This window comes from Rhamphochromis sp. 'chilingali' (genome assembly GCF_963969265.1).
Source record: "Rhamphochromis sp. 'chilingali' genome assembly, chromosome: 9".
NCBI lineage: Eukaryota > Metazoa > Chordata > Actinopteri > Cichliformes > Cichlidae > Rhamphochromis > Rhamphochromis sp. 'chilingali'.
Window position 1 is genome coordinate 14,699,426 of NC_137936.1, and position 26,041 is coordinate 14,725,466.

Here is a 26,041-nt window from a genome sequence, read left to right on the forward strand (position 1 = left end):
CATGCCTTGTATTAACGTTCCAGCCTGCAGTGGTGGTTAACGGTGTGGCCGATACTTGGCCTTCTTTAAACTCCACAGCCTATCTGAGTCATGTTACTGACCATGCCCATCCCTTAATGACCACAGTGTGTCCATCATCTGATGGCTTCTTCCAGCAGGACAAAACACTGTGTCCCACAGCTCAAACCATCTCAAACTGGTTTCTTGAACATGGCAGTGAGTTCACATTACGAACAATGCAACACTCACAGGATGTGGTGGAACAGAAGACTGGCATCATGAACGTGGGGCTGAAAGATCTGTAGCTACTGGGTGATGCTGTCATGTCAGTATGGCTGACATGACAGCCTATAAGTGAATGCAATTCTGTATGTGAAAGGGGGTCCAAAGTATATGTACTAGCAAGGTGGGTGAACCTAAAAGTATTAGCCAGTGAGTGTGTATTTACACATTTGGTGCAGACAGCTTGTTGGATCCCAACAAGCTGTTTTTAAAGATGTGATCTAACGACTCTGATATGCTGCTCTTTTAAGGTGAAAAGTCATTTTTCGTTGCAATTCCAAGTCATGTGTGGGTTTTTTTTTTAGCTCATATCCTAAAACTGCATGCTGCTTTACGAATGAAAGGTCACCGGTTTCATTTTCCAGAAGAACTGGGGAAAATCGTCAGTGAAAGTGAGCATGCCACTCTTAGTGAGACTTTGAGAAAAAAAAAAAGTAAAACTTCAACTGCTGCGGAGTCAGACTGATGCATTCAAGATCCGTGCTAAAGTACGAGCTTTTACTGTAAAGAAACATCAGAAGAAATAACAGTTTGAAAACAGATCTACCCAAATTAGTCCTGCATGAGTGAAAAATAAACTCTGAGCTTATGGTGACACTGAGAGGTTTCAACTGACTTTTCTCACAATTGCGAAAATATATGAATAAAACCACATGATTTTTGATTATTTTCTCAGCAGAGCCTTCTGCTGTTTGTTGTTTGCTGTCACTTCAGGTAAGCTCGTGGCTGAAAATAATCCCAGTAGTAACAGGATGAGTGGTTGCCTGGTCTGAAAACAAGAACAGGTCTAGCATCAACCTGATGTTCAGAAAAAAAAGAGTGAAAGTTTTCAGTGCCGAGTTGTGAAACTGAGAACAGACTTCATGTTTAAGTTCCCAAGAACTGATTCAGATTGCAGCAAATTCTCCGATTCACACGGCTTCTTGGTCAGATGCACATAAACATAGAGTAAGTGTTGTGAGCTTTAAATTGGCTTACTGGAAAAGCCTTACATCTCAACTGTTCAGGCATCACCCCGAGTATGTCGACAAGGATTAATCACTTTGTTCACTTTAGTTTTTTATGTGTGATGCATGGAAAACCAATAGGTATGCCATACGTGTTGTAAAGCCCTTGACGTGTTGGCGAGTGCCAGTACTGGCTCCATTTCTGTACAGACCTTACATTGAACTTTGAGCTTTTTCTCTTTTGACACAAGAGGATCAATCAGTCCAACATAGAAATGCAAGAAAGTGAAGTGGCCGCTTGAGGCCGATTCCAAAAACACTTCACTTTACAGCAGAAATGAGCGTATTTAAGCAGTGTTTTGATCTCTGTAGCTAATTTCCCAGCTCAGATCAGCTGTGTGCAGGGTAACCAGATCACAACCAACTAACTGTTTGTTTGGGACAAAGTGGGACACGTCAACAACGCTGAGAGTCTGAAGATTTCATATCTAACTTAAAAATTTGGGATTAACAGGCCAAACACATCATGTTTACAACTCTCTTGCCAAGTAAAAGAAAGCTAAAGTTTGTTTCTGTGGTCTTATGCGATAGTCTTTCAGGTTTCAGTTCAGTTTGATTCATGCCATTTTTTGGACCATATTTGATATTTTTATCCAGTTATGACACATATTCGGTGTCACTTCACATCGTATTTCCTTCCTGTGCGAAACCAACAAACTAATTAGCAAAAAAAGCCAAAAACTATGATTTCTCACAATGTGCTCCAGCTTCATATTCTTTGTGGTAGTTTCCATCATATTCAACAAAATCTGAAATGTTTGCGACTTTTTGGTGACTTGTAACTTTCCCTAATGAGTATTGCATTAGACAATGTAACCCTCTTCTTTTGATTATAATAACAAAAGTCTCCCCTTTATAGACAGTGGGTACAACGATGGAGTCGTGTGTGCCTATCCTGCAGTCCTAAGTCTGGGACATTGTCTCAAGATGTGGAACAAGGAATAAAAATGCCTTACAGACCCACATGAAGAGGGGCAGCCTAACTATGTATGGTTATGACTAACAGATGAATCTAGCGCTGCATTTTGGGTAGACCTAAGGGGGTCTGTACTCACTGACTTCTTGAACAGGCTGGCGCTGACTGCCCGTGAGAAGCATTTTCTTAAGTTTTGTTTTCAATTATCAAAATAAATAAAATAAAAATAAATTTGACAACTGTGTTTTCCTTTCTAAAAAAAAGGGCAAAAGTCAACTTTTATCATCCTAGGCAAACTGCCCATTTCACTACAGCTAATACCTGTCAAGCAGTATATCTGATAGAAAACCTCATTTGTTATAAGACATATATCATCAGTAACAAATAGATGTCGGATATCTCTCATTTTACTTTATGCTTTCACAGTTTGTATTTGTAACACTGCATCAGTTGCATGATGCGCAGACTGTGGTGTAACAGGTTAGAGTGAGGATAAAGTCGCTTAACTACAGTTTATTTAGAAAATGAATTTCAATAAAGAAGACGACGGGAGTTGAAAATTTCTGCCCATTTTGGCTTTCTCCTTGAAAGCACGAGCGGCTTCCACTGAGAGGAAGGAATGAATCTTTGCACCACAGTGCGCCGCTCTCTCTCTCTCTCTGTTAACTTCAGACAAGAAGCTCGCTCGGCAGTTTCTTTCCTTCCCTGATCTATATGACAGCAATCATTTGGATAAGACTGTATTTATTTATTTATTTAATCACACTCTCGATCTCAACCTGCCCCTAAAATAACAATGACAGATCGGGTACCGTTTTTTAAAATTTGTACAGGTGCATGTACACACTTGTAATGAATAGAAGAGGTAGGAGTAAAAACATTAACTTCTGTGCTTACAAAGTCCAGCCAAAATTATTCTGGCCTGTCCAAAATCAGCCTAGGATGAATGCCAAAGCATTTGGCTGTAGCCTTACCTCTGCTGACCAAATCACTGAACTTGACCTCTTGATTGCGTTTGTGCTACAATATGGATTTGCTATGGGTTTAATTATACTTTAATTATACTAATAAACCATCCACAAAGTCTGTGCTGCAAATTTTGAGTACTTTATTAATATTTCCTATTTCCTATTGGAAGCACCTGCTAACCAAGCTGTCTAGGGTTACCAAATTACTAAGGTGAAAAAAGCAAACAAGGTGGCAACAGCCAAAATGTTACAAGATCGAGGTTTCAGATTGGGTTTCCCTGGAAAAACAACCCATAGATCAATTTCCTGTTTTTTTTTCCTGACAAAAACAACTCCACCACATGCTGTAGCCTCTGCCAGGCTTTCACCACACACACTTTTCTGTTCGATTCAATTTTTTTTATATAGCACCAAATCAGTTGCTTCAGATGATCACCTACGAGTCAGGTTTTGGCAGAAATGGGAAGGAAAAACTCCCTTTTACAAGAAGAAACCAGACCCGAGGAGGGAGACAGGACTAAAGACACGCTGTAGAAGAGAGCCACAGATGATTAATAACTGATGATTAAATGAAGGGTGGCGTATAAATACATAGAGAGTGAAAAAGGTGAGTAAAGGAGAAACACTCAGCCTAAGCCTATTGCAGGCAGTGTAGCCCTATCGTAGCATAACCATGGAGAGCCAAGGGAGGAATCAGGGTCACCTGATGCAGATCTACCTGCATGCTTTATCAAAAAGGAAAGTTTTAAGCCTCTTAAACGTAGGCAGGGTGTCTGTCTCCCAAATCCAAACTGGTAGCTGGAGAAATACCGTCTCTCTTTCTAGTCCCTGTCAGTACTCTTGCTGGAGCATTTTAGGACAACCTGATGATAATGAATTCAAGTTCAAGTAATAGATGTGTGAATTATTTTTTAAACATCACTCTGAGACAGGATGTTTCTGATCTTAGAGATACTGCACAAGTGAAGGAAAGCAGTCCTAAATGTATTTGATTAATATACGCATTGAAGGACATATTCTGGTTGTTAGAAATTGGTCTTGGATAGTTCAATCTTAGTTTCATCAGACAGATGAGGAATTTGCCTCCGATGCTCTGAGCTCTTTAGTGAGGAATATCTGGCCACTCTGTCATCCCAGCTTGCTTGATGGGTGGAGGCAGACATGGTTCTTCTGTGTGCGCCAATCTCCATCAGAGGACCATTTGGTTCTTGGCTACCTGTCTGACCAAAGCTGCTTGTCAGTGAGTATTTTGTTTTGGGAAAGCTCAGAAAATATTTAAGAACTTTTACATTTAAGACCAATATCAGCTACTTTGCTCCTAGGCAGATATTTTCTTGTATGCTCCACCACATCAGTACCTTCAGAAAACCCTGTTTCACAGCTTGGTTCTCACTTTCAAAACCATCACCTATGACACAGGTATGCATTTCTTTCACATGTGTAGTAAATGTTATGAGGGCACAGGCCCCAGTCAGGCTATAGTATCATCTCAAGAAGCCTTTGTAGGAATAGGACGTCTAAGAGCTTTGTTGTCATGACAGAATTATCTTATTGGGATATTTCATTATTTTAGTTTTTAAAATAATTTTTCCAAACAGTTTGAAAACCTATTTTTGTCATTTCTGATTAAACGCATGACTTGATGATTTAGAAAAACGAGTCAAATACATTTTAAGGTCAACAGGGAGCATAGGAAAACTTAAAAAGGTATGAAAACATTCTCCACTTGCGCGGGCGCAACATATAAAAGTTTAAACACTTGTAGAGAAAGTTAGCCACCTGACTACTGCTCAATACACGAATGTGTGTGTATACGAACGTGGTTTTAAATGTCATTGTGTGGTGCTCCAGTTCAATGTCTTTGTGGTTTCCTGAACATTTAACATCTCAGGCTTTGCTGAGATCACACACATAGGCAGCACATGAAACACTGCCAATTAGATGAGGCACGTTAGATGAGCAGGTTTGCGGATAAACCAAAATGCAAGTTTCATATTAAACTTTGCGACTAATTGTGCAATAGTGTGCGTGCACGCAGGACTTTCTGCAGTCGTACAGCAAAAGCATGACGCTTGTGTACACATGTGTTTTACGCATTTATGAGTTGGCTGCGTCATTAGAGTGTAGGAATATCACGATGGTTATATTGTGTAATAGGTGCTCATCTTCAGTCAGACAAAGTTTGTGTGTGTGTGTGTGTGTGTGTGTGAAGCGAGCAGCTCTTTAGCTCGAAGATGTGCCTTCACGCCTCTGCAGCGGGGCATTTTCTCAGTAAAAACCACAGACTTTCTGATCACAGCTGGAGGCAGGGGGACACCTGTCGTCCCCTCATCAGCCCTGTGGTCACCCTGCCCTACATACAGCAAGAGGCAGACAAAAAACATGTCTAACACAGCAGACAAAACTCTATAATACAGATAAGATCTGATTAGAAAGGTTCACATCAGGGATATGAGCTGCACTGCAGGTGCAGCAAATACTGACGCCACAGGCTTCATGTATTCAAATGTTTGCAGCACATAAAGATTTTGTACTTGTTTTTTTTTTGTTGTTTTTTTGCACGTGAACACAAAAACAAAGTCAAAACTATTAGATCTAGAGCCTCTGCAGGCCTCTCCTCTTCACTATCATCTGAAGTGTCTCAAGCACAAGCGCACAGTGATATTTTTATTTCAAGTTTTGATTGGGTGGACAGAGTATGAACATTAGCATGAACATCCATATGAAGAACCCGATAAGTTTACTCACCTATTTTGTTTGCTTTAGTGTCCATTTACTGCTGAGGTCAAGATCACTTGTCTGAAATGGCCAGACGCTAATGGCTAACTTAATTTGCAGTGTGTGTGGTGTTTCACGTGTGTCCCATATGGTGTAGAGGGCTGGGCTTGTTTCGACTTATAGGGGTGGGTTTTCGGGCAGCTGTGGTGCAGGTGGTTTGAGTCCCCTGGCTCCTGCTGTCCACATGTTGAAGTGCATGTAACCCCAAATTCCCTCAGATGTGTCCGCTGGTGTGGACCTGTGTGTCAGTGGGTGCATGTGGCAGAGTGGAAAAGTGCTATAATTAAGACCAGTTCGTCTTAAAGCTTTTACTCATGTCTGAAAAAGGTGTGAACGAGATTGGTAAGTGGAATGGAATAAGATGGAATAAAACCATCTACGAGTAATTCTGACTCTATCAGATCCCATCTGAATACTCTCAAATCAATTAATCTGCATGTGAATATGCAGAATCTGTACCAAAAAGGACGGGATTTTTGGTATCTCTTTGTCTGATTGTAGTTTAAATCCAATTCACAAGTCGTCTTTGAGGTGGCTTTGGTTGCATGTAGGTAAACTGATCATTTAGCTTAGTGAGTTACACAGTCACCTAACAAGGAAAAGATTCCCAGGTTGATCACAAGAAGATTCACTAATCCCTTTGGGGTCCTTTCAAGAAAGACACTGGCCATGAAAACACTTTTATGGCCCTTTGTGAATCGAAGAAGAAGCCAAATTAGTTTTCATCGGCCCGTTTAAATCTATTTACAGCAGAGGGTAGACCCCATTCTTGAAGCCACTTTTTGTTTAAGATGCACAATAAAGTTCATGAACATAAAAAATAAAGCTAATTTAACGTTCCAAAGTCCTACAACCACTTATCGCAATTACGGCGATGAAGAACTGGGATTATGTCCGAGTCTTATCACCTAGAACGTTCACACGATAAACTTAATTAATGGAACAAAGATCTGGAATGTGAGATCTCTGCAGAGGACCGGAAATCAGCAAGTGTTGGAGTTCATACTCAGACGGTGAATGCATGCCTCAGATCGCCACGCCATTATTAGTAATGCGAACAACTGTATGTAACTTCTGCCAAGGGAAATTGTTCACTAATTGCACAGATGTTAAAAGAACAACATTTTAGGTGCAGAAACATATAAAAAAAACTTATCAGAGCAGATTATTTAACAGCTATTTCTACTTGATCACAACTAGAATTAAAAAAGAAGTTCAGTCTTTTAAGAAAAAGAAACTTAAACATTTGTGAATTGGTTATGATTTGTCATATAATGAAAAAGAGCATTTGTGTATTTTTTTTTTTTACTTCAAAATGAACACACAGTTGAATAAAAAGACTTGACTGACTTTGCGCATGACAGCCACTGTGCTGTGGTGGCAAGCGACACAGTTGCAGACAAGTATTAAGGTTACGAGACATGCAGAACAAGTACAGGTGGCCAGTGTGCATTTTGTGTTTGTTTGCGTGTATGTGTGTATATTGTGGTGACAGTGGGAGCTGCATTTCCGCCGGTGCGCAGGTGCATTGTGACATATAGCCCCGGCACAACCTTGATCTCACACACACACTTTCAGATGGTGCGATAGGTGTCATCTCCAACCACTGCGATGGTGGTATTTTCAGTAGAGATACGGGGAGGAGGGGATTTCACAAGAAGAGAAGCCTCAGAGGTAAAAAAGCTCTCTAAACGAAGTGTGCACATGTGATCCAGGTGTGCGTCGTCAGTAGGTGTCAATTTTTCTGGAACGGCACAAAGAAAAGAAATGAAAACGGAGGCTGATTGATCTCCCAAACTGACTGAAATACTCGCACGTTCCTCTGCATGCATGAATGCTTGTATCTGCGACACATGCGCTGCTGCTGCGGTCTTCTGGCTATATCTCATTATGTTTGTGGTTTTTTTCTTGCTATTTTCTCCCCCCCTCCACTCACCGTGTGCACACTGAGTAAAATGTAGCTTGTCGTCTGAAAAATGGGAGTGCCACAGTAAACCACATGCAGATGCTTTCTAGCATTAAAAAAGACAAAACATAACGTACAGATGTATATCTTGGCCACATCTGCCTCCAAAATAAATGGCGATGGTGCATAAAAATACCAATTTATGTGAATGGGCGCATAGCAAATGAACAGAACAGTGCCAAAACTGGAGCCCAGAGACAAAATTAAATGGCCAGTACCCTCTTAGTCATGGTGACTTCATGTTTTTTTCCACTGCCTCCCACCTCCTCCCACACAAGGGAATCTGCAGTTTGTTGTCCTTGTTCATTCAGCCCCTTTCAGCCATTCAAGTTCCCAAGGCTGTTTCATTACAGAGAGCCCACTTAATAGGAGGCACATCCACACAACTGTGGATCAGTTCTGCAACAGCTGAGTAAAACATCTGCTGGGATTCCAGCCAGGACGCACTGGAGTTGATTTAGACCGACATTTGACATAAACCGATAAATCTGTTCATTCCACTTCCAGAAAAAGTCCACCCTCTCCACATACTGTTACTCTCAGAAAGCCCCCCCACCTCCCGCCCCGTTTTTTTCATCATCTCTTCTGCGGCCGTACCTCCACCAGCCTTCTATGAATCAACCCCCCCCCCCCCCCCCCCCCCCCCCCCCCCCCACACACACACACACCCTCCTGCTCTATACAGCTGTTCCTTTGCCTCATGTTGCACATTCTTTCATTCTTCGGGGCTCAGGCTGTCAGGGACCCATTACAGCCCTTCCTGCTGGGTGTTTGTGTGTGAAAGAGAAAAAGGCGATGTAACAATTTGAGAGGAATCTAGAGGCTGAAAGACAGTACAGCTGCAAGCAGTACACAAACACGCACACACACCTCCAGCTGTTTGTCTCTCACCAATTACTGTGGTCCCTGCTTGTCCTGTCCCCTCAAGTGCTTCCCCCAGTCCCATGAGCACCTTCCCACTCTTGCTATTTTTAGCTTTAGAGACGAAGCGAGACTGGGGCCCCTTCACGGCCTAATTACAGCATCCATCACGCAACTGCCGTGCTTTACCTCCCCCTCCTTTGCTTCCCATGCTCAGAACTTACCCTCGCTGTCCTCTTCATCTTTTGGGCACAGGTTCAGGTAATATACTTGGGAATGCTAAACAAAGGAAACGCGCAACACAAAAACAGGCACCGAACCGACAAACAACAAAGCAATTAGCTGGTGTTTGGTCTGGCTGGAACAACCGTGACCTTTCAGGAAACTCCCCCTTCCTGTTAGAGACGGGTCGACTCGCCGCTCAGGCTGTTTGAAAGCTGAGAAGCACAACAGCCAGCATTCTTGGAAATACGTGAGCATGTTTGACACAGTTGGTTGATGCCTTTTTTTTCTCTCTCAAGTAGTTGGCACAACCTACATGCTAACCTTTGTGGTCTAGGCAGGAATGGCATTGTTTAATTTACTTGTTGTTTTTGGTAATGAGCCTCGATACTTTTCTCAAACCAACCAAGCATCAGAAAAAATCTGAACGCTGTGAGATTTCTAATCTTGTTTGCTTAGAGGATGAGTCTGTATTCAGTCATTTTCCAGCCAATCAGCCAGAAAATATCACAAATGTTGATGCAGATCAGATCGCTGTCTGTAAATAAAAAGTTCAGTGATTTTCCCATAAAAAAGACAGATTTAGTCTGACAGCTTTTCCTTTGTAATGTGTTGCACCAGTTCCAGCTGCTGCTACATTGTGATTGCTCTCTCTAGTCCAGTGTGCATATTTAAGATGCACACTGGCTCTCTTCCACTGCAGGAAGAGCCAACACTAATCGTGAGTATTGTCTCCAGTGCTTAAACTGTTCAAAAAATGTTATGAACATTCAGTGCCACAATTCAGTTGGGGCCTTCTGTAGTTCGAGAAAACACCTGACAAAGTTGGAGAAGCTATTTCTTTAGACGTTCATCACAACCTTTACACCGACCTTTACAGTTTAGACAGCAACATCAGTGTCAAATCTTAATATAATCCTCCCGACTCCCCATTTAGTTGGTACTTAAGTTGTTACTAAACAAATCTAATCCAGGAACAGTGTCACCAAGTACTTGGTTGAATAGTTATGTTTCTGTAAAATCTGTCTTGACAAAATCATAGAAGAATCCCAGAGATTACTTTTGTTGTTGCACTACATACAGCAAATCAGATGGAATTTAGCTGAACTGAATTGAAACTTGTTAAACTACATGCTTACACTGTATCCTCTGAATGATGGGTAATATATTCACTCATACTGTAACACTCACGCACGTCTCTCCGTCCTCGCTAGCTCGTTTTCAGTTGGTTCAGAACAAAAACTAGCTAAAGCTACCACATCATCTCTATCATCCCTATTCTTTCCAAGCTCCTTAGATCCATGTTCTTGCTGAGCTTCACTGGCTTCCAGTGAAATTCAGAATTAATTTTAATAATATATAAAGCCCTACATACCCAGCCTCCTGTGTATACAGCAGACTTGCTGAGACGTTATAAATCCTCAGGGCCAGATCATCTGATCAGGGTCTCTTAACTTTTTCACACTCTTATTGTGAAATCTGAGGTTATCATGCTTTTTTTGGTTGCAGGTCCTAAACAGCCTTCCTCAGCCTATACAGTCGACTGAAAAGCAAACAGAAAGTGAATTTCCCTCCCTGAGCCTGGTTCTGCCGGATGCTCCTTCCTGTGAAAAGGGAGTTTTTTCTTCCCACTGTCACCAAATGCTTGTTTACAGGGGATCGTCTCGTTCTCTCTATTACAGTAGCGTCCTAACCATAAAATATGAAGTGCCCTGAGTTGACTGTTGTTGTGATTTGGCGAAAACTAAACATTAAAGTTATACAAACACTACATAAAATATCTTTGCTGCCATAACTACTCAGATTATCCAATGTGTCTTAATCCAAAGATGAATATAGTCTCCGATGTTTAGTCAGACCGTTAAATTATTAAATATTTTCAGCTTTTAGGCAAACGCTAGTTAACATTAATGGGGGAAAATAGTTGTGTCCATGTAAGGGCTCTTCTTTACCGGCTTTGCTCTATTCCTCTTTACCCGTGAGACCCTCTCTGTACACTGATAATCAGGTGGTTCTTAACACACTCAAAATCTGGTTTCAGTTTAGACGTCACTTTAATTTTGTAATGCCGTCTTCCTCGGGTCCTCTAAGCGAAAACCATTTGTTTCCCCCTTCACTTTTGGACTCGACATTTTCAGTGTGGTGTGACAAGGGTATAAAACAGTTCAAACATTTATATGTGGATGGTGTTTTCGATAGTTTTCCCAACTTGTCTTCTCGTTACAATCTCCCTGTTACCCATTTGTTTCGCTATTTTCAAATTCGAAATTTTGTTGCCAAGTGTTTCCCAAATTTCCCCTCTTTACCTCCAGAACAGCAGTGGGAAACTACGTTATCATTTGTTCCTCATCACAGAGGAACCATTTCGAAACTCTATGATGCTATTCTGTCTTTTAGTAACCACTCTAATGTTAAGCTTAAGCGTACATGGGAAGAAGAACTGGGATTTCGAATACATGAGGAGTCTTGGGAACGGGCTATAACGAGGATACGATCTTCCACCTCCTGTGCTCGTCTTGGACTTATTCAATTTAAGGTCATACACAGGGTGCATTTCTCTAAGTCTAGACTTTCTGAATTGTATCCAGAAGTGGAAAATAAATGTGATAAATGCCATGGTTCTCCTTGTCACCTTAGCCACATGTTTTTTCTGTGCCCTGAGCTACAAGGTTTCTGGACAAGGTATTTTGCTATTATGTCAACTGTTCTTGGGGTAACTCTTCATCCTTGTCCTCTGATTGCTGTGTTTGGGATTCCTGCTCGCTCACTTACACTTGATTCCACACAAAGGGATATTATAGCCTTCACATCCCTATTAGCGAGACGTCTAATATTGTTGCATTGGAAGTCTGCTAAGTATCCTACTATTTCCCGGTGGCTTAAAGATGTCATGTTTTTTTTAAAACTTGAAAAAATTAAATATACGTTGAGAGGTTGCACAGCCAAATTTTTTCACAAGTGGCAACCCTTTATCTCTTATTTTGCTAGTCTAGAGGTATTGCCTGTTTAAATCTACTTTTGTTACTGTTATATTCCTCTAATATGTTTGATGGTTGTGTTGATCTGTGTGGGACTGGGGGGGGGGGGGGGGCGTTGTGTTTTGTTTTTTTGTTTTTTTTGTTGTTTTTTTCATATATATATATATATATGTTAATTTACTTAGGAAAATTAAGAAAGGTTGATTGTATTTCGGTAACTGCAAGTACTGTTTTCTTTTTTCAATAAAAATATTTAAAAAAAAAAAAAGAAAATAGTTGTGTCAACAATGTTTATGTTTTCTTTGATAAAGGATAAACTTTCTGAGGCGAGTGAAGACGTTTTGAAACCCTGCTGCAAATGCCATGCGGTGCAGTCATAATGTAGACAGAGTTAAAACGGATAACGTGGAAAAGCGCAGGCCAGTCACAGGGTGATAAGACGAATCCAGTATTTTCCTCTTATGTGATCTGCCTCAACTGCACTGGCAGATAAAGTCGCCCCCCTCCCTTTCCTTCTGCTCCTCCACACACTGATCTTCAGGGACTTTTAACAGCCAGCGTGGACCTCATGTTTCCAGATATTGCAGATCCCATTGTATTACTCAAGGACTCCCAACCTGCTTCTTATCAGCCTTGACGTCTATTTTTTCTTCTTTTCCTTTTCTGTAATCCAAAAGGAACAGGTCGGCTATTTGTATCAACTCAACCACAAGTGCCCAACTTCCATCTGAGAGGGTTGTGTTTCTGCAGTGCACATATGAACACATAAACAGTGCACCGCTCTAATGGGAATGAAAGTTCTGGTAAACTTAAAAGGTCTTAAAATGTTGGAATAGACACAAGTATTCATCCACTGTAGTTTTTCTTACAAAAAAAGCATGCACAACCTGAAATGTGTTGCCTTTTTCTTTTCTGTTTGCTTTTTTGCATAGATTTAAAGTTTGCACATCATAACGTTTGTTTGAGGAGAAACTGAAACCAGAGGGAAAGCCAGCCTCAGAATGTCTCTCGCTTGACATGAGGACAGAAGGTCATAACCCCCAAACATGAGTTTCCTTTGGTCACTGTGTTTTCCCAAAGGATAAAGTTACATTTGAACCAGTAAGCTAATCCATAGCTGCTAGCGGCAAACCGGAGCGAGCCAGACCACACAACAGTTCAGGTCAGAAGACTTGTTGACCTTTTAACTGCATTTCTCTCCCTCAGACAGAAGAAATCACAGAGAGTGCACCGCCTAAAATCAACACAGGTTAATGTGAGTTGGCTTAGTTGCAGTGCACTGTCTGCTACTGTCTGTGGCATAGTTAAGGTTTGTGGAAGGCTAGATAGTAAGTGAAACTATACATTTGTAGCAGACTCACTTTTACATTTCTATAAAAATGTAATGGGATCATGAAACTGGCGACAGTTTAAAATTAAGAGAAAATTATTAGGCCTCCTATGTAATTGAAATGTTTTGTGTACATTTTCCCTTCTGTTTTTAACAGAGCAAGAAATTTTCAACACAGCATTTCTAAACGTTCGTTTTCTTTAGAAAACATAAATTTTTTCTATTTGCACGCAATTGCAGAATTTTTTTCACTAAAAAACACCCCAAATTTCCAGAGTCATTATAATTAGCAAGCAGACCTTTTTATTGAGCCACAGCACAAACCACCGCGGTGAAATGACATGCTTTAACTTTGTAATGCTCAAAGCTTGTGAAATCAAGTTAAACCTGAGGGTTATCTTGCCGTTTACACACTGTATAAAAACTTCAGCAAGAGTTTGGCAGTCGCACAGAAAGCATCGTGCCAAAACATAAAATCCATTTAGACTTGATAAAAAAGGTTGTTGATGTTCACAAAGCAAGAGATGGACGTATAAAGTTATAACAATGTTTCCAAGTGTCAAGATCTGTATTGAAAACTATCATCAAGAAATGAACAGAGCCACACAGTACAGAACAAGACTGGTAGAAGTAAGAAGCAAAACATTTAAAAGACTTTGGAAAAAATAAAATAGTGAGAGATGTGAGAGATGTGTCTACAGACCCCAGAACAACTGCAGAGGACCCACCTTAAAACCAGACTCAAGTCTGCCAAGGACAACCCAGAGAAAGATTATCCATACTGGAAGTGCATCCTTTGGTCAGAAGAGTTGGAACTAGAGCTCTTTGGCCAGAGAGACGCTTCTTCACTAAACATACCTCACTGCACTCTATCAATTTTAATATACGCCACACTGTATACTTGTACACATGTGCACTTATTTATACGACTGCTATATCCTTCTGGGATTCATAAAGTTTCTCTGATTCTGATTCTTATGTTTGAAGAAAGAAGGGAGCAGCGTACAACCCAAAGAACACTGTCCCCACAGTGAAACGCAGTGGTGGGAGTGTTACGCTTCAGTGTGTCTCGAACTGGGAATCTTGTCAAGATGGAAGAAATTATGAAGACAGAAGGTTATGTGAAGATTTTTAAAGGAAACCTCAAGCAGTCACCACCAAAACTGGGTCTGGGTCACCGTTTTGCCTTCTGTCACGACAACAACCCAAAATTATCGTCGTTCCTGGTGAAGAACATTACTGGCTGACCTGCACAAAGCCCTGTCTTTAATCCCAATGAAAATCTATAGGGTGAACTGAAGACCAAGCTCCAGGCCTGAAGACCAACAAAGCTGGAGGAGCTGGAGAGAGTTGCCAAAGAAGGATGGACCTGGCTTGGTCAGGAGTCATGAGCGAAACTACGATAAACGACTGCAGGCTGTCATCCAACAAAAAGGCTACATAGTTGACTATTAGCACTGGGGGCTAATAATTTTGACTAGTTTTCGGTTTTTGTGAAATAATTTAATTTCTGTGTGCAAAGTAAAATAATGTAAGTATCCAAAATAAAACTAGAATCTTTGGAAACGCTTTACATTTCACAGGGGAGCAGTTTTATGTTTCACAAGATTTTTGTGGTTATATGTGTTGGAGAATCCTGTGTATCCACATTATTTAAACCAAGACTACATGGGAATTATAGGCTCAAGCTATGAATATGCTAAATGCATGCACTCATCCCGTAGCCTTTGTTGCAAGTGTAGCTATGAAACATAGGTTTGGCTTTTTTACGCTCTCTGACGTTGCAGTGCTATATGAATGAATCAAGTGATCTCAGCGATGACAAATCAGACAAAACCACATTCACTAACGTGTCTTTTCCGCTTGTATTTCTGGGGAAATGCATATTTACTCAAATTACAGCGCCCATATAAATTTATATCATATGTACTTCCAGCCTGTATTACACGGATTCAGTTACTTAAATGAATGTGAAAGCATTAAATGTTTTAAGCGAGCTCGTGAGTATATTTGTGGCAACACTGAAACTGCTCTCCACATACACAGACCTCGTGGATGCTTTTTTTCCCCCCTTGATAATTTTACTCAGACTGAAATGCAATTGCCGGTTTGAAATGTGTTGCCTTACGTAAGTAATCACACTGAATGCTCCACTTGTGTTTAAACGCCGAAGTAGGAGCTTGACTGGGTCACTGCAGTAGAAAAAAAAAAATCTCAAATACAAAAGTCATGTGCCTTTGATAAGCATCCCAAGTCAACTGATCCCTTTGAGGAACTGGTAAAAACGTGTTGTTTTGCAAATTTCTAACAAGATCCGCTCTGAAGCATCAAAGTTCTGTGGATGACCTAAAATCATTTGCAATCTTAAAAAAAAAACCTAAAAAACATCCAAACTAGTGTAAATTGTACTATGCCATCGAATACAAAAAAGTCTGAGACTCTCCGAGTGATAATCGTGCTGTTATTCCTTCGGTGTTTGCTTCACTTTGAGAGATAAGCACCACTGTAATGTTTAAAAGTAAAAATCATTAAAGTTTCACGCTTGTCGCAGTTTTCTTATTTCATTCTTGTGTACTTTGTGCATCCAAAAGCAACACTTCCTGCTATTGTCTGTCAGACGCAAGTGACTACACAATCTGTCGCTCTCTCTTTCTTTTTGTCTGCACGCGTGCACACACACACACAATGTCCACAAACCCCATCCCCTCCCTCCTCTCTGGAGCTTCTGGTGCAAGGGGAGCCCTGCCAAATAAGTTAGTTTGTGTGTGTGTGCGTGTGTGTGTGATAGGGCAGAGCAACTGTGTCTTCTCTGAAACAGAGAATTAAGGGTAGCGACTTCGAAAGAGTGAGAGAGAAAAAGAAAAAAAACTACAGCGAGATAGTTCAGCTCACATGAGAGGAAGTGCAAGACACAGAAAAGTCAGAGGGAGCTGCTTGTGTCAAGCAGTTGACTGTGACTCGCGTTGTGAGCGCACGGTTGGGCTCCGGCGCTGCAGCACCACCACTCCCCTGTCAGAGCAGGAGCTATCTTCTCCCTGAGCTTTCCACTCCGTCCCACCACTGCCTCCTGTGACTGACTGGACTCGCTGTGGGAGCACAGAAGGACCACTCGCTGAATGTCAGCGCAGAAAGCCGGTGAGCTTTTGCACATTTTCTATTTTCTATCTATCTGTGAAGGAATAATTAACAGCTGTGTTTAAAAAAAAAAAAAAAGAGTCTTCTTCAGGGACTGAACGTAAATGTATCACCAGGAAAGTATGTCAGCCTTTCATGAACTTAGGAGTGGATTTTTAGTTAAACTTGCAGATGTGGACGTGGTTTTTTTGGTCCAGTTGTTGGAGAGTGGTTTTAAGTGCTAAGAGTTTTGGTTTGGCTGTGAGTTTTGAGAAGATTGAGTTTGTTCTTAATTTATTACACACACTGTAATGTATGCAAACACTTTAAGATCATACATGTGTATCAAATGCCCGGGAAGGACACTGCGGTTGGGTAACAAGGATAAATGATTTCTTACTCCATTTGATTTGTTTTTTTCTGGCTTTATTTGTTTGGTTTTGGACGTGCTGTTTCTCAGGATTGGGAAGGGGAGAAAATTGGAAACAGAGCAGGCACCCTGGAGACTTAGTGTGTCCACGAAAAGTATAAGAGCGCCTAAAACAAGTAGACAGAAAACAACAGTCCCTCACTGCGATGAACTGCTGGAGGAGACAGAGCGATAGAGAAGAGACGGCGAAAAGGTGGAAAGAGATTTGTTTGACAGTGAGAGTTGACTGGTGGCACAGCAACCAAGGATATCACAAGTAAAGGAACATTGAAAATGTGTTGACATGACAAATCTTGCTTTAACATGGCATGCTTTTTTTTTGGGGGGGGGGGGGGGGGGGGCTCATTTGTAGAACGCAGGTAAAGATAGGGGGGCGCACTGTACAGCAGGTTTAGCTTTTCACCACCTCTTCCTTGTTTTCGTGCACTGTGACTCTACATACAGTAAATCTTCCTGCATAAGATGAAACGCTGGCTTCGGCCTTTGGCTCCTCTCTCGCTCAAAGCACTAAACTTTGGCTCTATTTTTACTCCCATGTGCTGCTACACATTTAGAGACTCCGCTACGTGTTTTTTTAGGACTATAAATCAGACTTTAATTGCTCTGCTGTCTTTAAAGTAATGGGGGACATGACGGCTCTTTACATAGTTTTGTTTGGCTGAATTAAAAGAGAAATTTAAAACTTCTAAATTGAGGATTTATAGCAACATGTGGAAGTTCATGGACAAAATGATTAATTAATAATAATGGATATTTGTGGCCATTTTTAAAGTGTATTGGAACGTGACAACCTATTTGATTTGATTGGAGAAGAACAAAGTGCAAAATGTGAAATCAAATTTGAGAAGACAAACAAGTAGATGAACTTGGTAGTTTGTGTTTCTGGTGCTGTGATAAATCATCAGAGTTCTGGTTTGTTTGGTTTGTAAAGGTCGGGGGGCAACAAGTTAAGAGGCCACGGTCTTCTAAAAGTGGCCTTCTGGGACGTCACTCTCCCTCTCGGTTTCAGACTTTGTGTCTGAGGCCAAAGGAAGGACTGCTAAAAATGTTTCATTTTGACATCTGTGATATTAGTCTTGCGGTCTGCTGTGGCTTTCTCTAAAGGTTTCACCTGAGGTCATTGTTTATTTTTGGAAATCTCCACCAATAATTTTTGTTTTCTGATCAAACCCACAACACATCATTTGTTTTTGTGGATTTGCACCAGCCCATTACATTTTCCGAGCTGATGATTGAGAGTACCATAACTTGGCTTTACGGCAGGCCAGAAGTGCAGCAAATCAGAGCGGCTTTCATCAGGCCGGCTCTGGTCTAAAGAGGGTTCTTCATGACAGGAGAGGCTGCAAACTGGAGTGAAGTGAGCACTATAAAGCAATGAGGAAGGACGTGTAGAGAGCCTCTAGTGAGTGTCCTTTTGTAAGCTCAGGTCATCTTCTCAGGCTGTTGTTTGTTTTGATTAATAAAAACAAATGACCCAGTCATTAATATTTATACTACTATCTTGTGGAAGTGTACTTTTAATGTAAGAGCCTGATCTGTGGCGGTGTTGAGCTGAACTGGAGGAAGTAGTTTCATTTAAGAGCTTCAAAAATTTCAAGACTAGATCCAAAAAGCCCTCATAGCAGGAAAGATTATATATCTTAAGGGTTTTGCTTTCCTCTCTGTTTAAATTTTTATGTAGGCAACAGCATGGGTTATAAGCAGGAGGATTTTCAGAAATGCACTGTGGCCGCTGCGAGCACAGTTCCACATCTTAAGACCTTTCTTTCAAGAGCAGCAAAGTTTACAGAACCTTCAGTAAAATCACCACCTCGTGGGTTTGTGCAGCCTGATATGCAAAATGCGTTAAAAGCCACATTGAACACATTGTCAGAGGTTTATACACTGCTCCAAACTTTGAAATGTTTTTCACACACGCTCGCAGAGGAGTGTGAAGGCGTCACAAAGCGACACTTTCCAGTGTCACAGACAGTTTCCCAAGAAACCAGGCGAGCGATGAGCGCCATCGCTCCCCTCTGTGGCTTTCCTACGCTTTGCTGTCGGGAATGGAAAGGCTTTAGAGGCTGCACCCGCCGCTGCGAGCGGCCTCCAGCAGCCTCCCTTGGTTCAAAGTTACCACACAGCTGCTAGCTCAAGCTTAGCGAGGCCCACCTGAACACGTGCTATGGTTTATGACACAAGTTTGAAAACCACAATTTTACATTGAATACACGATTTTTGTCTTTTTCATTTTTACTGGCTTTCATTTAACTCGGTTTTGCAAACCACATTAACAGCTTAAAGCACCATTAATTATGCTAAATTGATCTTTTTAGCCACTTTGAGGAAACAAAGCAAGCTATAAACACAACACTAATATATCACACTTTACACTGTGGGCCATAAACAGTCCACTTTGATTTTAAGTGGGCCAGACCAGTGAAACTCCTTCTGTCTAAACTAAAATTTAGTCTATCAGATTTCTTAATACAAGAAAAATAAGTACAATTTGGACAGTATGTCAAATTTTGGGGCTTAAATTGTGAGACATAAATGTGTAAAATTAACATCACATTTCTGTAGCAGATAGTGAAAAAATAGGAGGTTTTCTGTCATTTAATTGTTTATCTATCTATTTTCCAGTGGGCCAGCCTGGAGTCTTTGCCAGACCGATTCTAGCCCCCGGGCCTTGTGTTTGGCACCGCCCTGTAAAGTGTTGAAGCATCTTCATTGGCTAACTTTTATCTATCTGATGCTCCTGCATTTGTACTTAACAGTAGATCATGTTAGCTTTTATGATAACATACAGCTGCACATGAAAAAGAGGCTAATGAGAGTTAACGTTAATCTAAACAGGAAAGTGGTGCAAAACCAAAACAATGAGCCTAAAGACTGCAGAGGTTGGAAGTGAGCACCTCATTTGAGGTGGCACACAGCAAATATCCAATCCTGTGCTGCTTGAGCGCATCCTGTTTACCATCCCCTCATGCACGCTTTCTGTCAGTTTACTGCGTCTGCTAAAGTCTTTTTGTGGGAAAACTGGAATAACTGGCACAGTAGTGAGAAAAAAAAGGAGCAAACATAAAAAATAAACATATCAGAATGAAAGAGAAAACTGGATAAGTAAAACAGACTGCACATAGCGCCACCTGCGTGCATGTTTCCCTTCATGTCGAAGCACGTTTCTGTCTGCACAGATGTGTCTCTAAGGTAGGATGACAAAAAACCAATCATTTATTGTTGTTTATGGATCCTCTGCTTCCATCCATTTTCAGGAAATCTGTCCGACTGATAACTCCACACATTCCAATCCCAATCCCAATAATGTACTGAGGTATTTCCGTGCCTGACCCCTCCAATATCATGCACATTATCCGCATCCTGTGGTCAGTATCAGACAAAGAAGTTACACTTGCACGGTGAGCAACAACAAATTGCCACTGGGCGTCTGTTTTTGGTAAATGAGACCTGCCATTTTTTTCACCCTTTAATCACTTTTCACTCTTCCTATCTTTTCCTTTTTCCGTTCTTTCTGGCAATCTGCCCTGCAACTGCTGCTCCCTCCATCACCGTATTGCCTGACTGCATTCCTCTCATTCCTACCGGCTTCCTGTGACTGAATGAGGAGCGAGCCCCACCGGCCACAAACCTCCACCTTGAAGTCCTTCCCATGTATCCCGTGTGCCATTTCACTCTATCGCTCCCTACCAGTGTTTTCCGTTTTAATATCCTTTTGGAAATTTGGGGGAAAATTGAGCCCCGATACCTCGCTGACATTAGGATATTTTTACTGGAGGGTCTAGTCAGACCCCACTGTCCAGAATCCAAAAGGTTTGCATGGTGAAATCTAAATACTCAGTGCTACCAGCAGCCAGAGTGCTCGTTGACTGCAAAGGCAATAAAGTGATGCTGTGAGGGTGGAAAGTAAGAAGAGAGAGCTCTACTGACATCTGTAGACAATGTATTAACATAAATATTAAAAAATAAAATCATTACCAACCGTATTAGGCTGCAAATTCCAGCTGACAGTGATCACTGCCAGCTGAAAGAAGCCTGTTTTTGCCCTCCTTAATATGAATAATGATGTTTTAATAACAGCTCATGGAATGATTTAATAAATCCAAAATAAGCTAATTTATTGGCAAATGTAATTTTAGTAGCAACCGTTTCCAAATGACCTCTATATCTGTAAATAGGAGAAGCTCTGTCTGAAGCATGTGCTGTTCAAACTCGAATCAAATTCAATTTGCTCGAACGCATCTCAAATGATTCAGGCCACAGTCAGCCCCGTGACTCTGGGATGGACTGGTAAAACCTGCCAAGAGTACAAGGAAAAGCACAAAGTGCTGTTGATAGGAGATTTTTTTTTTAATTCTCAGGCCACAATTTTCCCTTTAGGTACATAATTTAACAACCTCAAATCTACTGACTCCATCATAGGACCAGTCTGAGTCACATGAAATGGAAAAAAAATAGAACTGACCTAGTTCGCTGACAGTTATCAGTTGTTGTCTCTGTGATTAGTTTATGTTAGGTTTTCCAGTTATGCTGACTTAATCTGGATGAGCATGGATGCAAAAGAACGTGTGAGTATTTTTAGCGATAAACTCGCATATTGCTGTCCAGGAGAGGAGAGAAAGAGACATAACGGCAGATATTTCAAGAAAATTCTCGATAGTATTTTTTATGATATAGAGAAAAAACTTGCTGAACAATGTTTTATTGATGCTTACAGCTCAGGGACAGCAGCATTTATGGGTGAATGTAAATAAATAAACTATCAAAATGGGAATCTACTGAGAATTTCCCTGGAAATTTTAAGGAGAGTAAGAACATGGCTTTTTAGTTTCATCACTAAAGATACTTAACTTTATAAAGCTTAGCCTACACAATACTGTCGCATGACAAAACTGAAGAATATTTTCTACCTGGGATGTTGTGTCCCGGGTCGAGCTCTTTTAACCAGTTGCTTAAACACGGCAGTAATTTCCATCCACCATTTGCTCGTCCTGTATGGAGTGCAACTATCGAGTGCAGCTAGCGATGCTCGGCTGACTCATTTGTGTACTTTTTGGGTCACACATCACCAGCTGCTAGTACAGTACTAGGCAAACGTCTTTAGTCATCCCTCATTTCTTTATATTCTGAAAGGAACATTGGAGATAAGTGCAGTGATTCATTGAAACATGAGCAATCATACATGGAAATACAGCAAAAAGGCAAACACAGAGTTTGTACAATTGTAATGCGCTTGAAAGTCGGTTTTTCAATAAGCCACCTTTGGTCTTCCACACTGTCTCCACTCTAGTGGACAAGACTTCTTATAATTTCTTTAAGTACTCTTCAGGAATAGTTCTCCAGGCTCCTTCAAGGACATTCAAAGCTCTTATTTGGATGATTGCTGCCTTTCGTTCCGTTAGACTTGTTGCCACTGATTTTCAGTTCTGTTCTCTTGTAATTTAGCATACCTCAGCCTTTACTCCCTGTTTCTTATCTGTAAGAATGGCTTACTGAAAGCTTCTGGTAAGACTTCAATGAACAGCAAATGCATCAAGTGAAGGGCCAGGTGCATATCTCAAGTCTTTGCTGGATTTTTATTTTTAACTCTTTTTGTTTTACCTTCACTTTAAGGACACACTGCACAACATGCTGAGATGAGTTTTCAGCTAATAGTTCTTTGGGAATCACTTTGTTGGTGCAAAATTATTATTTTATGCCTGTTAAACTGTTGTCTTTGGCATTTTTCATCGATTCAGCTAAAGAAATTGGTACAGATTGTATATTTTTCCAACAGGCTGCTAGTAACAAATGCCTAAAAACACAATTTAAAACTGGTTCTTTGATAAGTTGTCTGCAATGCGTAGAAACAACACTGGTTCATCTCTTGTGAAAGGTGCCTTTTTATGCCTGAATGGCTCAGTGTTAAGCGGCTTAAGAAAAAAAAACAAAAAAACATTCACCTGAAAATGATCAGGACTGGATTGAAAATGAGTGGAAAAATCCGCCAATGTCCAAAGAAAAATTCTGAAAGACCTTTGAAAGCCTGGAGAACTATTGCTCAAGACTCACTTTAAAAAATTAAATAAAACTTTGGCTCCTTGGAAACAAAAGAAAAACATTTGAGGGGTGACATATGGTATTGACTTTTTCATGGCTTCACAGCTTGGTGTGTGTTTAGCAGGAGTAATTTTCTTGCATATTTTTCAGAGTCCAGTGCATTGTTCAACTAGCTCCTTTTTTAGGTACTAAATCATCATCGGAGGCTTGGCTCTTGCTGTCAGAGATACCTGGGCTTGTCCCATTGTTGTGAGGACCGTGGAGCACAAATGCATGGTGTTGCTGTAGCAACGATATCACAGTCTATTACTTTTATATTATACAATGTGATATATCTACTGTCCAGTGAGGTTCACATGGTGGTCAGATGACAAATTAAAAAGTAAAATTAGCAGTTAGCAGTTAGCTAAACACAGACTTTCATGGCTTCCAGGTCATTTGTGTGGTCAGATTTACATGTGAGATAACATAAAACTGCTCCAGATGTGCACGATGTATTTGCTATAAAACTGACACATTCAAAATAACTGTTTAACTATTTGCACAATATGATCATTAATAAGGCAAAAACAACATTTCACCTGCATTGTCGTCCTGCAGCAAATCAGCAACTGCTGTGTCTACATAACTGCACATCAAACACAGAGAGTAATTCATCTTTATAGATGTATTGTGAAAGTCGTTAAGGATCGTGTTAATCAACGTTACGGTAGTTTCACTTTACTCATTGTTAAATTATGCTGTTGCTGTGGGGATGTGTAGCGTGGCTTTTGTTATGTCACCAGTGGTGACTCATCCTATTGTATTTCAGTCAACTGTTACCTACTGCGATACCTGCATTCTTCTGTTTTTGGAAGTGGAACTTAGTAACAATGCATGCGTGTATTTTTTATTTTATTTTTTTCATTTTTAGCCTGATGACTGTAGCTACAAGTCTTTTTGACTGATGACATGTCACGGTAAGAAAAGCACGGGTGTCATTATTAAAATCAGTCACTGCAGTGTTCACGCTGTCAGACTCTCATGTCTCGCACACAAAAATGTAAGTAATTCCTTTGCTTTTCCTGCCATGACATCTTATATCTTAAATACAAGTTATATATTTTTTGGTGGTTGGAGGGGGGAGCTATGAAAAACAAAGTTCACTCTGACATTTAGAGAATACTGAAGTCTGCTTAGCCTACAATAGAATAGAGACCAATTCTACCATTTCCACAGTTTCAGAACAAGATTGTCTACTTTGGCTTAACTAGCTTTCACTCAGTGTACAGTAGATACACTCGTTGACCGGTTTATTAGGTACACATGTTTAAATGCTCATTAACACAAATGTCTAATCAGCCATTTGAATGTGAAGTGGTTGCTGGTGCCAGACAGGCTTTTCTGAGTATTTCAGAAACTGCTGATCTATTCCACACCATCTCTAGGGTTTACAGGGAACAATCAACAAAAATAAAAATAGAGAAAAACCATCCAGTTAGTCTTTGACTGAAAATGCCTCGATGATGTCAGAAGTCAAAGGAAAAGTACCACAATGTAACTGAAATAACCAGAAGCAGAAGACCACACAGGGTGCCACGCCTGAAAGCTAAGAACAGGAAACTGTGTTTACACTTCAAATGGGCTCACTAAAAGTGAACAAAAATAGAACATTAGAAAAATATCGTGACTTTCGATTTCTGTTGTGTTAATCTGATGGTAGGGTCAGAATTTGTTGCAAACAGCATGAATGCATGGATCCATCGTGCCATGTGTTAATGGTTGCGGCTGCTGTTGGTGGCATAACGATGTGTAGAGGATATTATCTTGGCAACTGGCAACAGCCTATCAGAGTATTGCTGCTGACCAGGTCAGTCCCTTTATGACTGCAGTGTAGCCATCTTCTGATGGCTGCCTCCTGCCCCGTGTCACAAACTTCAAATCATCTCAAACTGGTTTCTTGGATATGGCAATGAGTTCACTGGCCTCCACACTCAGCAGACCTCAATCCAACAGAGCACCTTTGGGATGTGGAGATTGCGTCACGGTTAGGGTTGCCAACCGTCCCTTAAAATACGGAATCGTCCCGTATTTCGAAACAAAAGTACACGTCCCGTATTGAGCTAATAAGGGACGCACTTTGTCCCGTAATACAGTGAGAATCAAAAGTAGTCTATAAATGTTTATGGAATTAACACTTTGTTTGAAAACATAATTCCCAGCCCCTCTCCTGCTTTGTGACCAATGAGCTGACAGCACACTTATGACAATTCGAGTATGACAATTCAGATTACCGCTCATCTCATTGGTCGAGGAAAGGTCGCTTGCGGAGAAAATACCGGAAGACAACAGATGACCACAACAAGAAGCATGGTCAACAGGGAAACAAACGCCGACACTGCGGTGCAAGTCTCGGATGACAGTACACCTAAAGCTGGGCAGACACTGTGCGATTTTTTCAGTCACGTTATTCAGCTCCTGCTCAAACTGCACGATTGACTCGCAGGGGTTAGACATTCATAGGTCACGATGTACTCTCACACTATACCGCCCGATGCTCTGATGCGACCTGAGTGCTCACACTGTGCCTCCATAAAATGAAGGTTACAACAGAAAATCTGTCGCTCGCTCTCTCTGTCTTTCACTCACACAGACACACCACTACCATCAACTTTGCTAAATTGCTAATGAAAAACACTCATCAGGCAGCTGTGATTGAGCAGCAATGTAAATCCAACTATTTTCACGGTTGTTGTGGTCGTGATAATTTTGTGATGCCACATCGAAAAGGCTCGGATGAGCTTTCCAAAGTTCTACAAGTTGTGCCTCCATCGCTTGTGTCCAGATCACACGCTGCACAGCCGTGCTGCGCCGTCTTTTTCACCAACGTTTACGTTTGCGCGTGAGCAGTGTGAGCGCCTGTGGTGACACCCTCACGAGCGATTGATGATCGGGAGCTGGTCGTGAGGTGTTAATCACTTCTCGTTACCCCACGTATACTACACGATGCACGATGAAGGCCAAAATCGGTCCGATCACTCAAAAATCGGCTCAAAATGGGCCAAAAATCGCACAGTGTAAGCCCAGCATTAGAGCAGCAATGTTTGTTCCCCTCAGAGAAAGGGAAGAATGGGAAAAGGAAAACACCTGGCTGGAAAACGTTAATATGGGCAT

General features: G+C 41.0%; 1 protein-coding gene across 1 annotated transcript in view; it reads left to right on the top strand.

Annotated features, from left to right (window-relative positions):
* The first annotated feature begins 16,138 nt into the window (after positions 1-16,138).
* Positions 16,139-26,041, top strand: part of LOC308402401 (histone deacetylase 7-like) — a 43,435-nt gene continuing 33,532 nt past the window's right edge. The window contains exon 1 of the mRNA XM_080891213.1: positions 16,139-16,443. Coding sequence (XP_080747339.1) covers positions 16,425-16,443 — 19 coding nt within the window. The 5' untranslated portion in view covers positions 16,139-16,424. The remainder of the gene's footprint in view (positions 16,444-26,041) is intronic.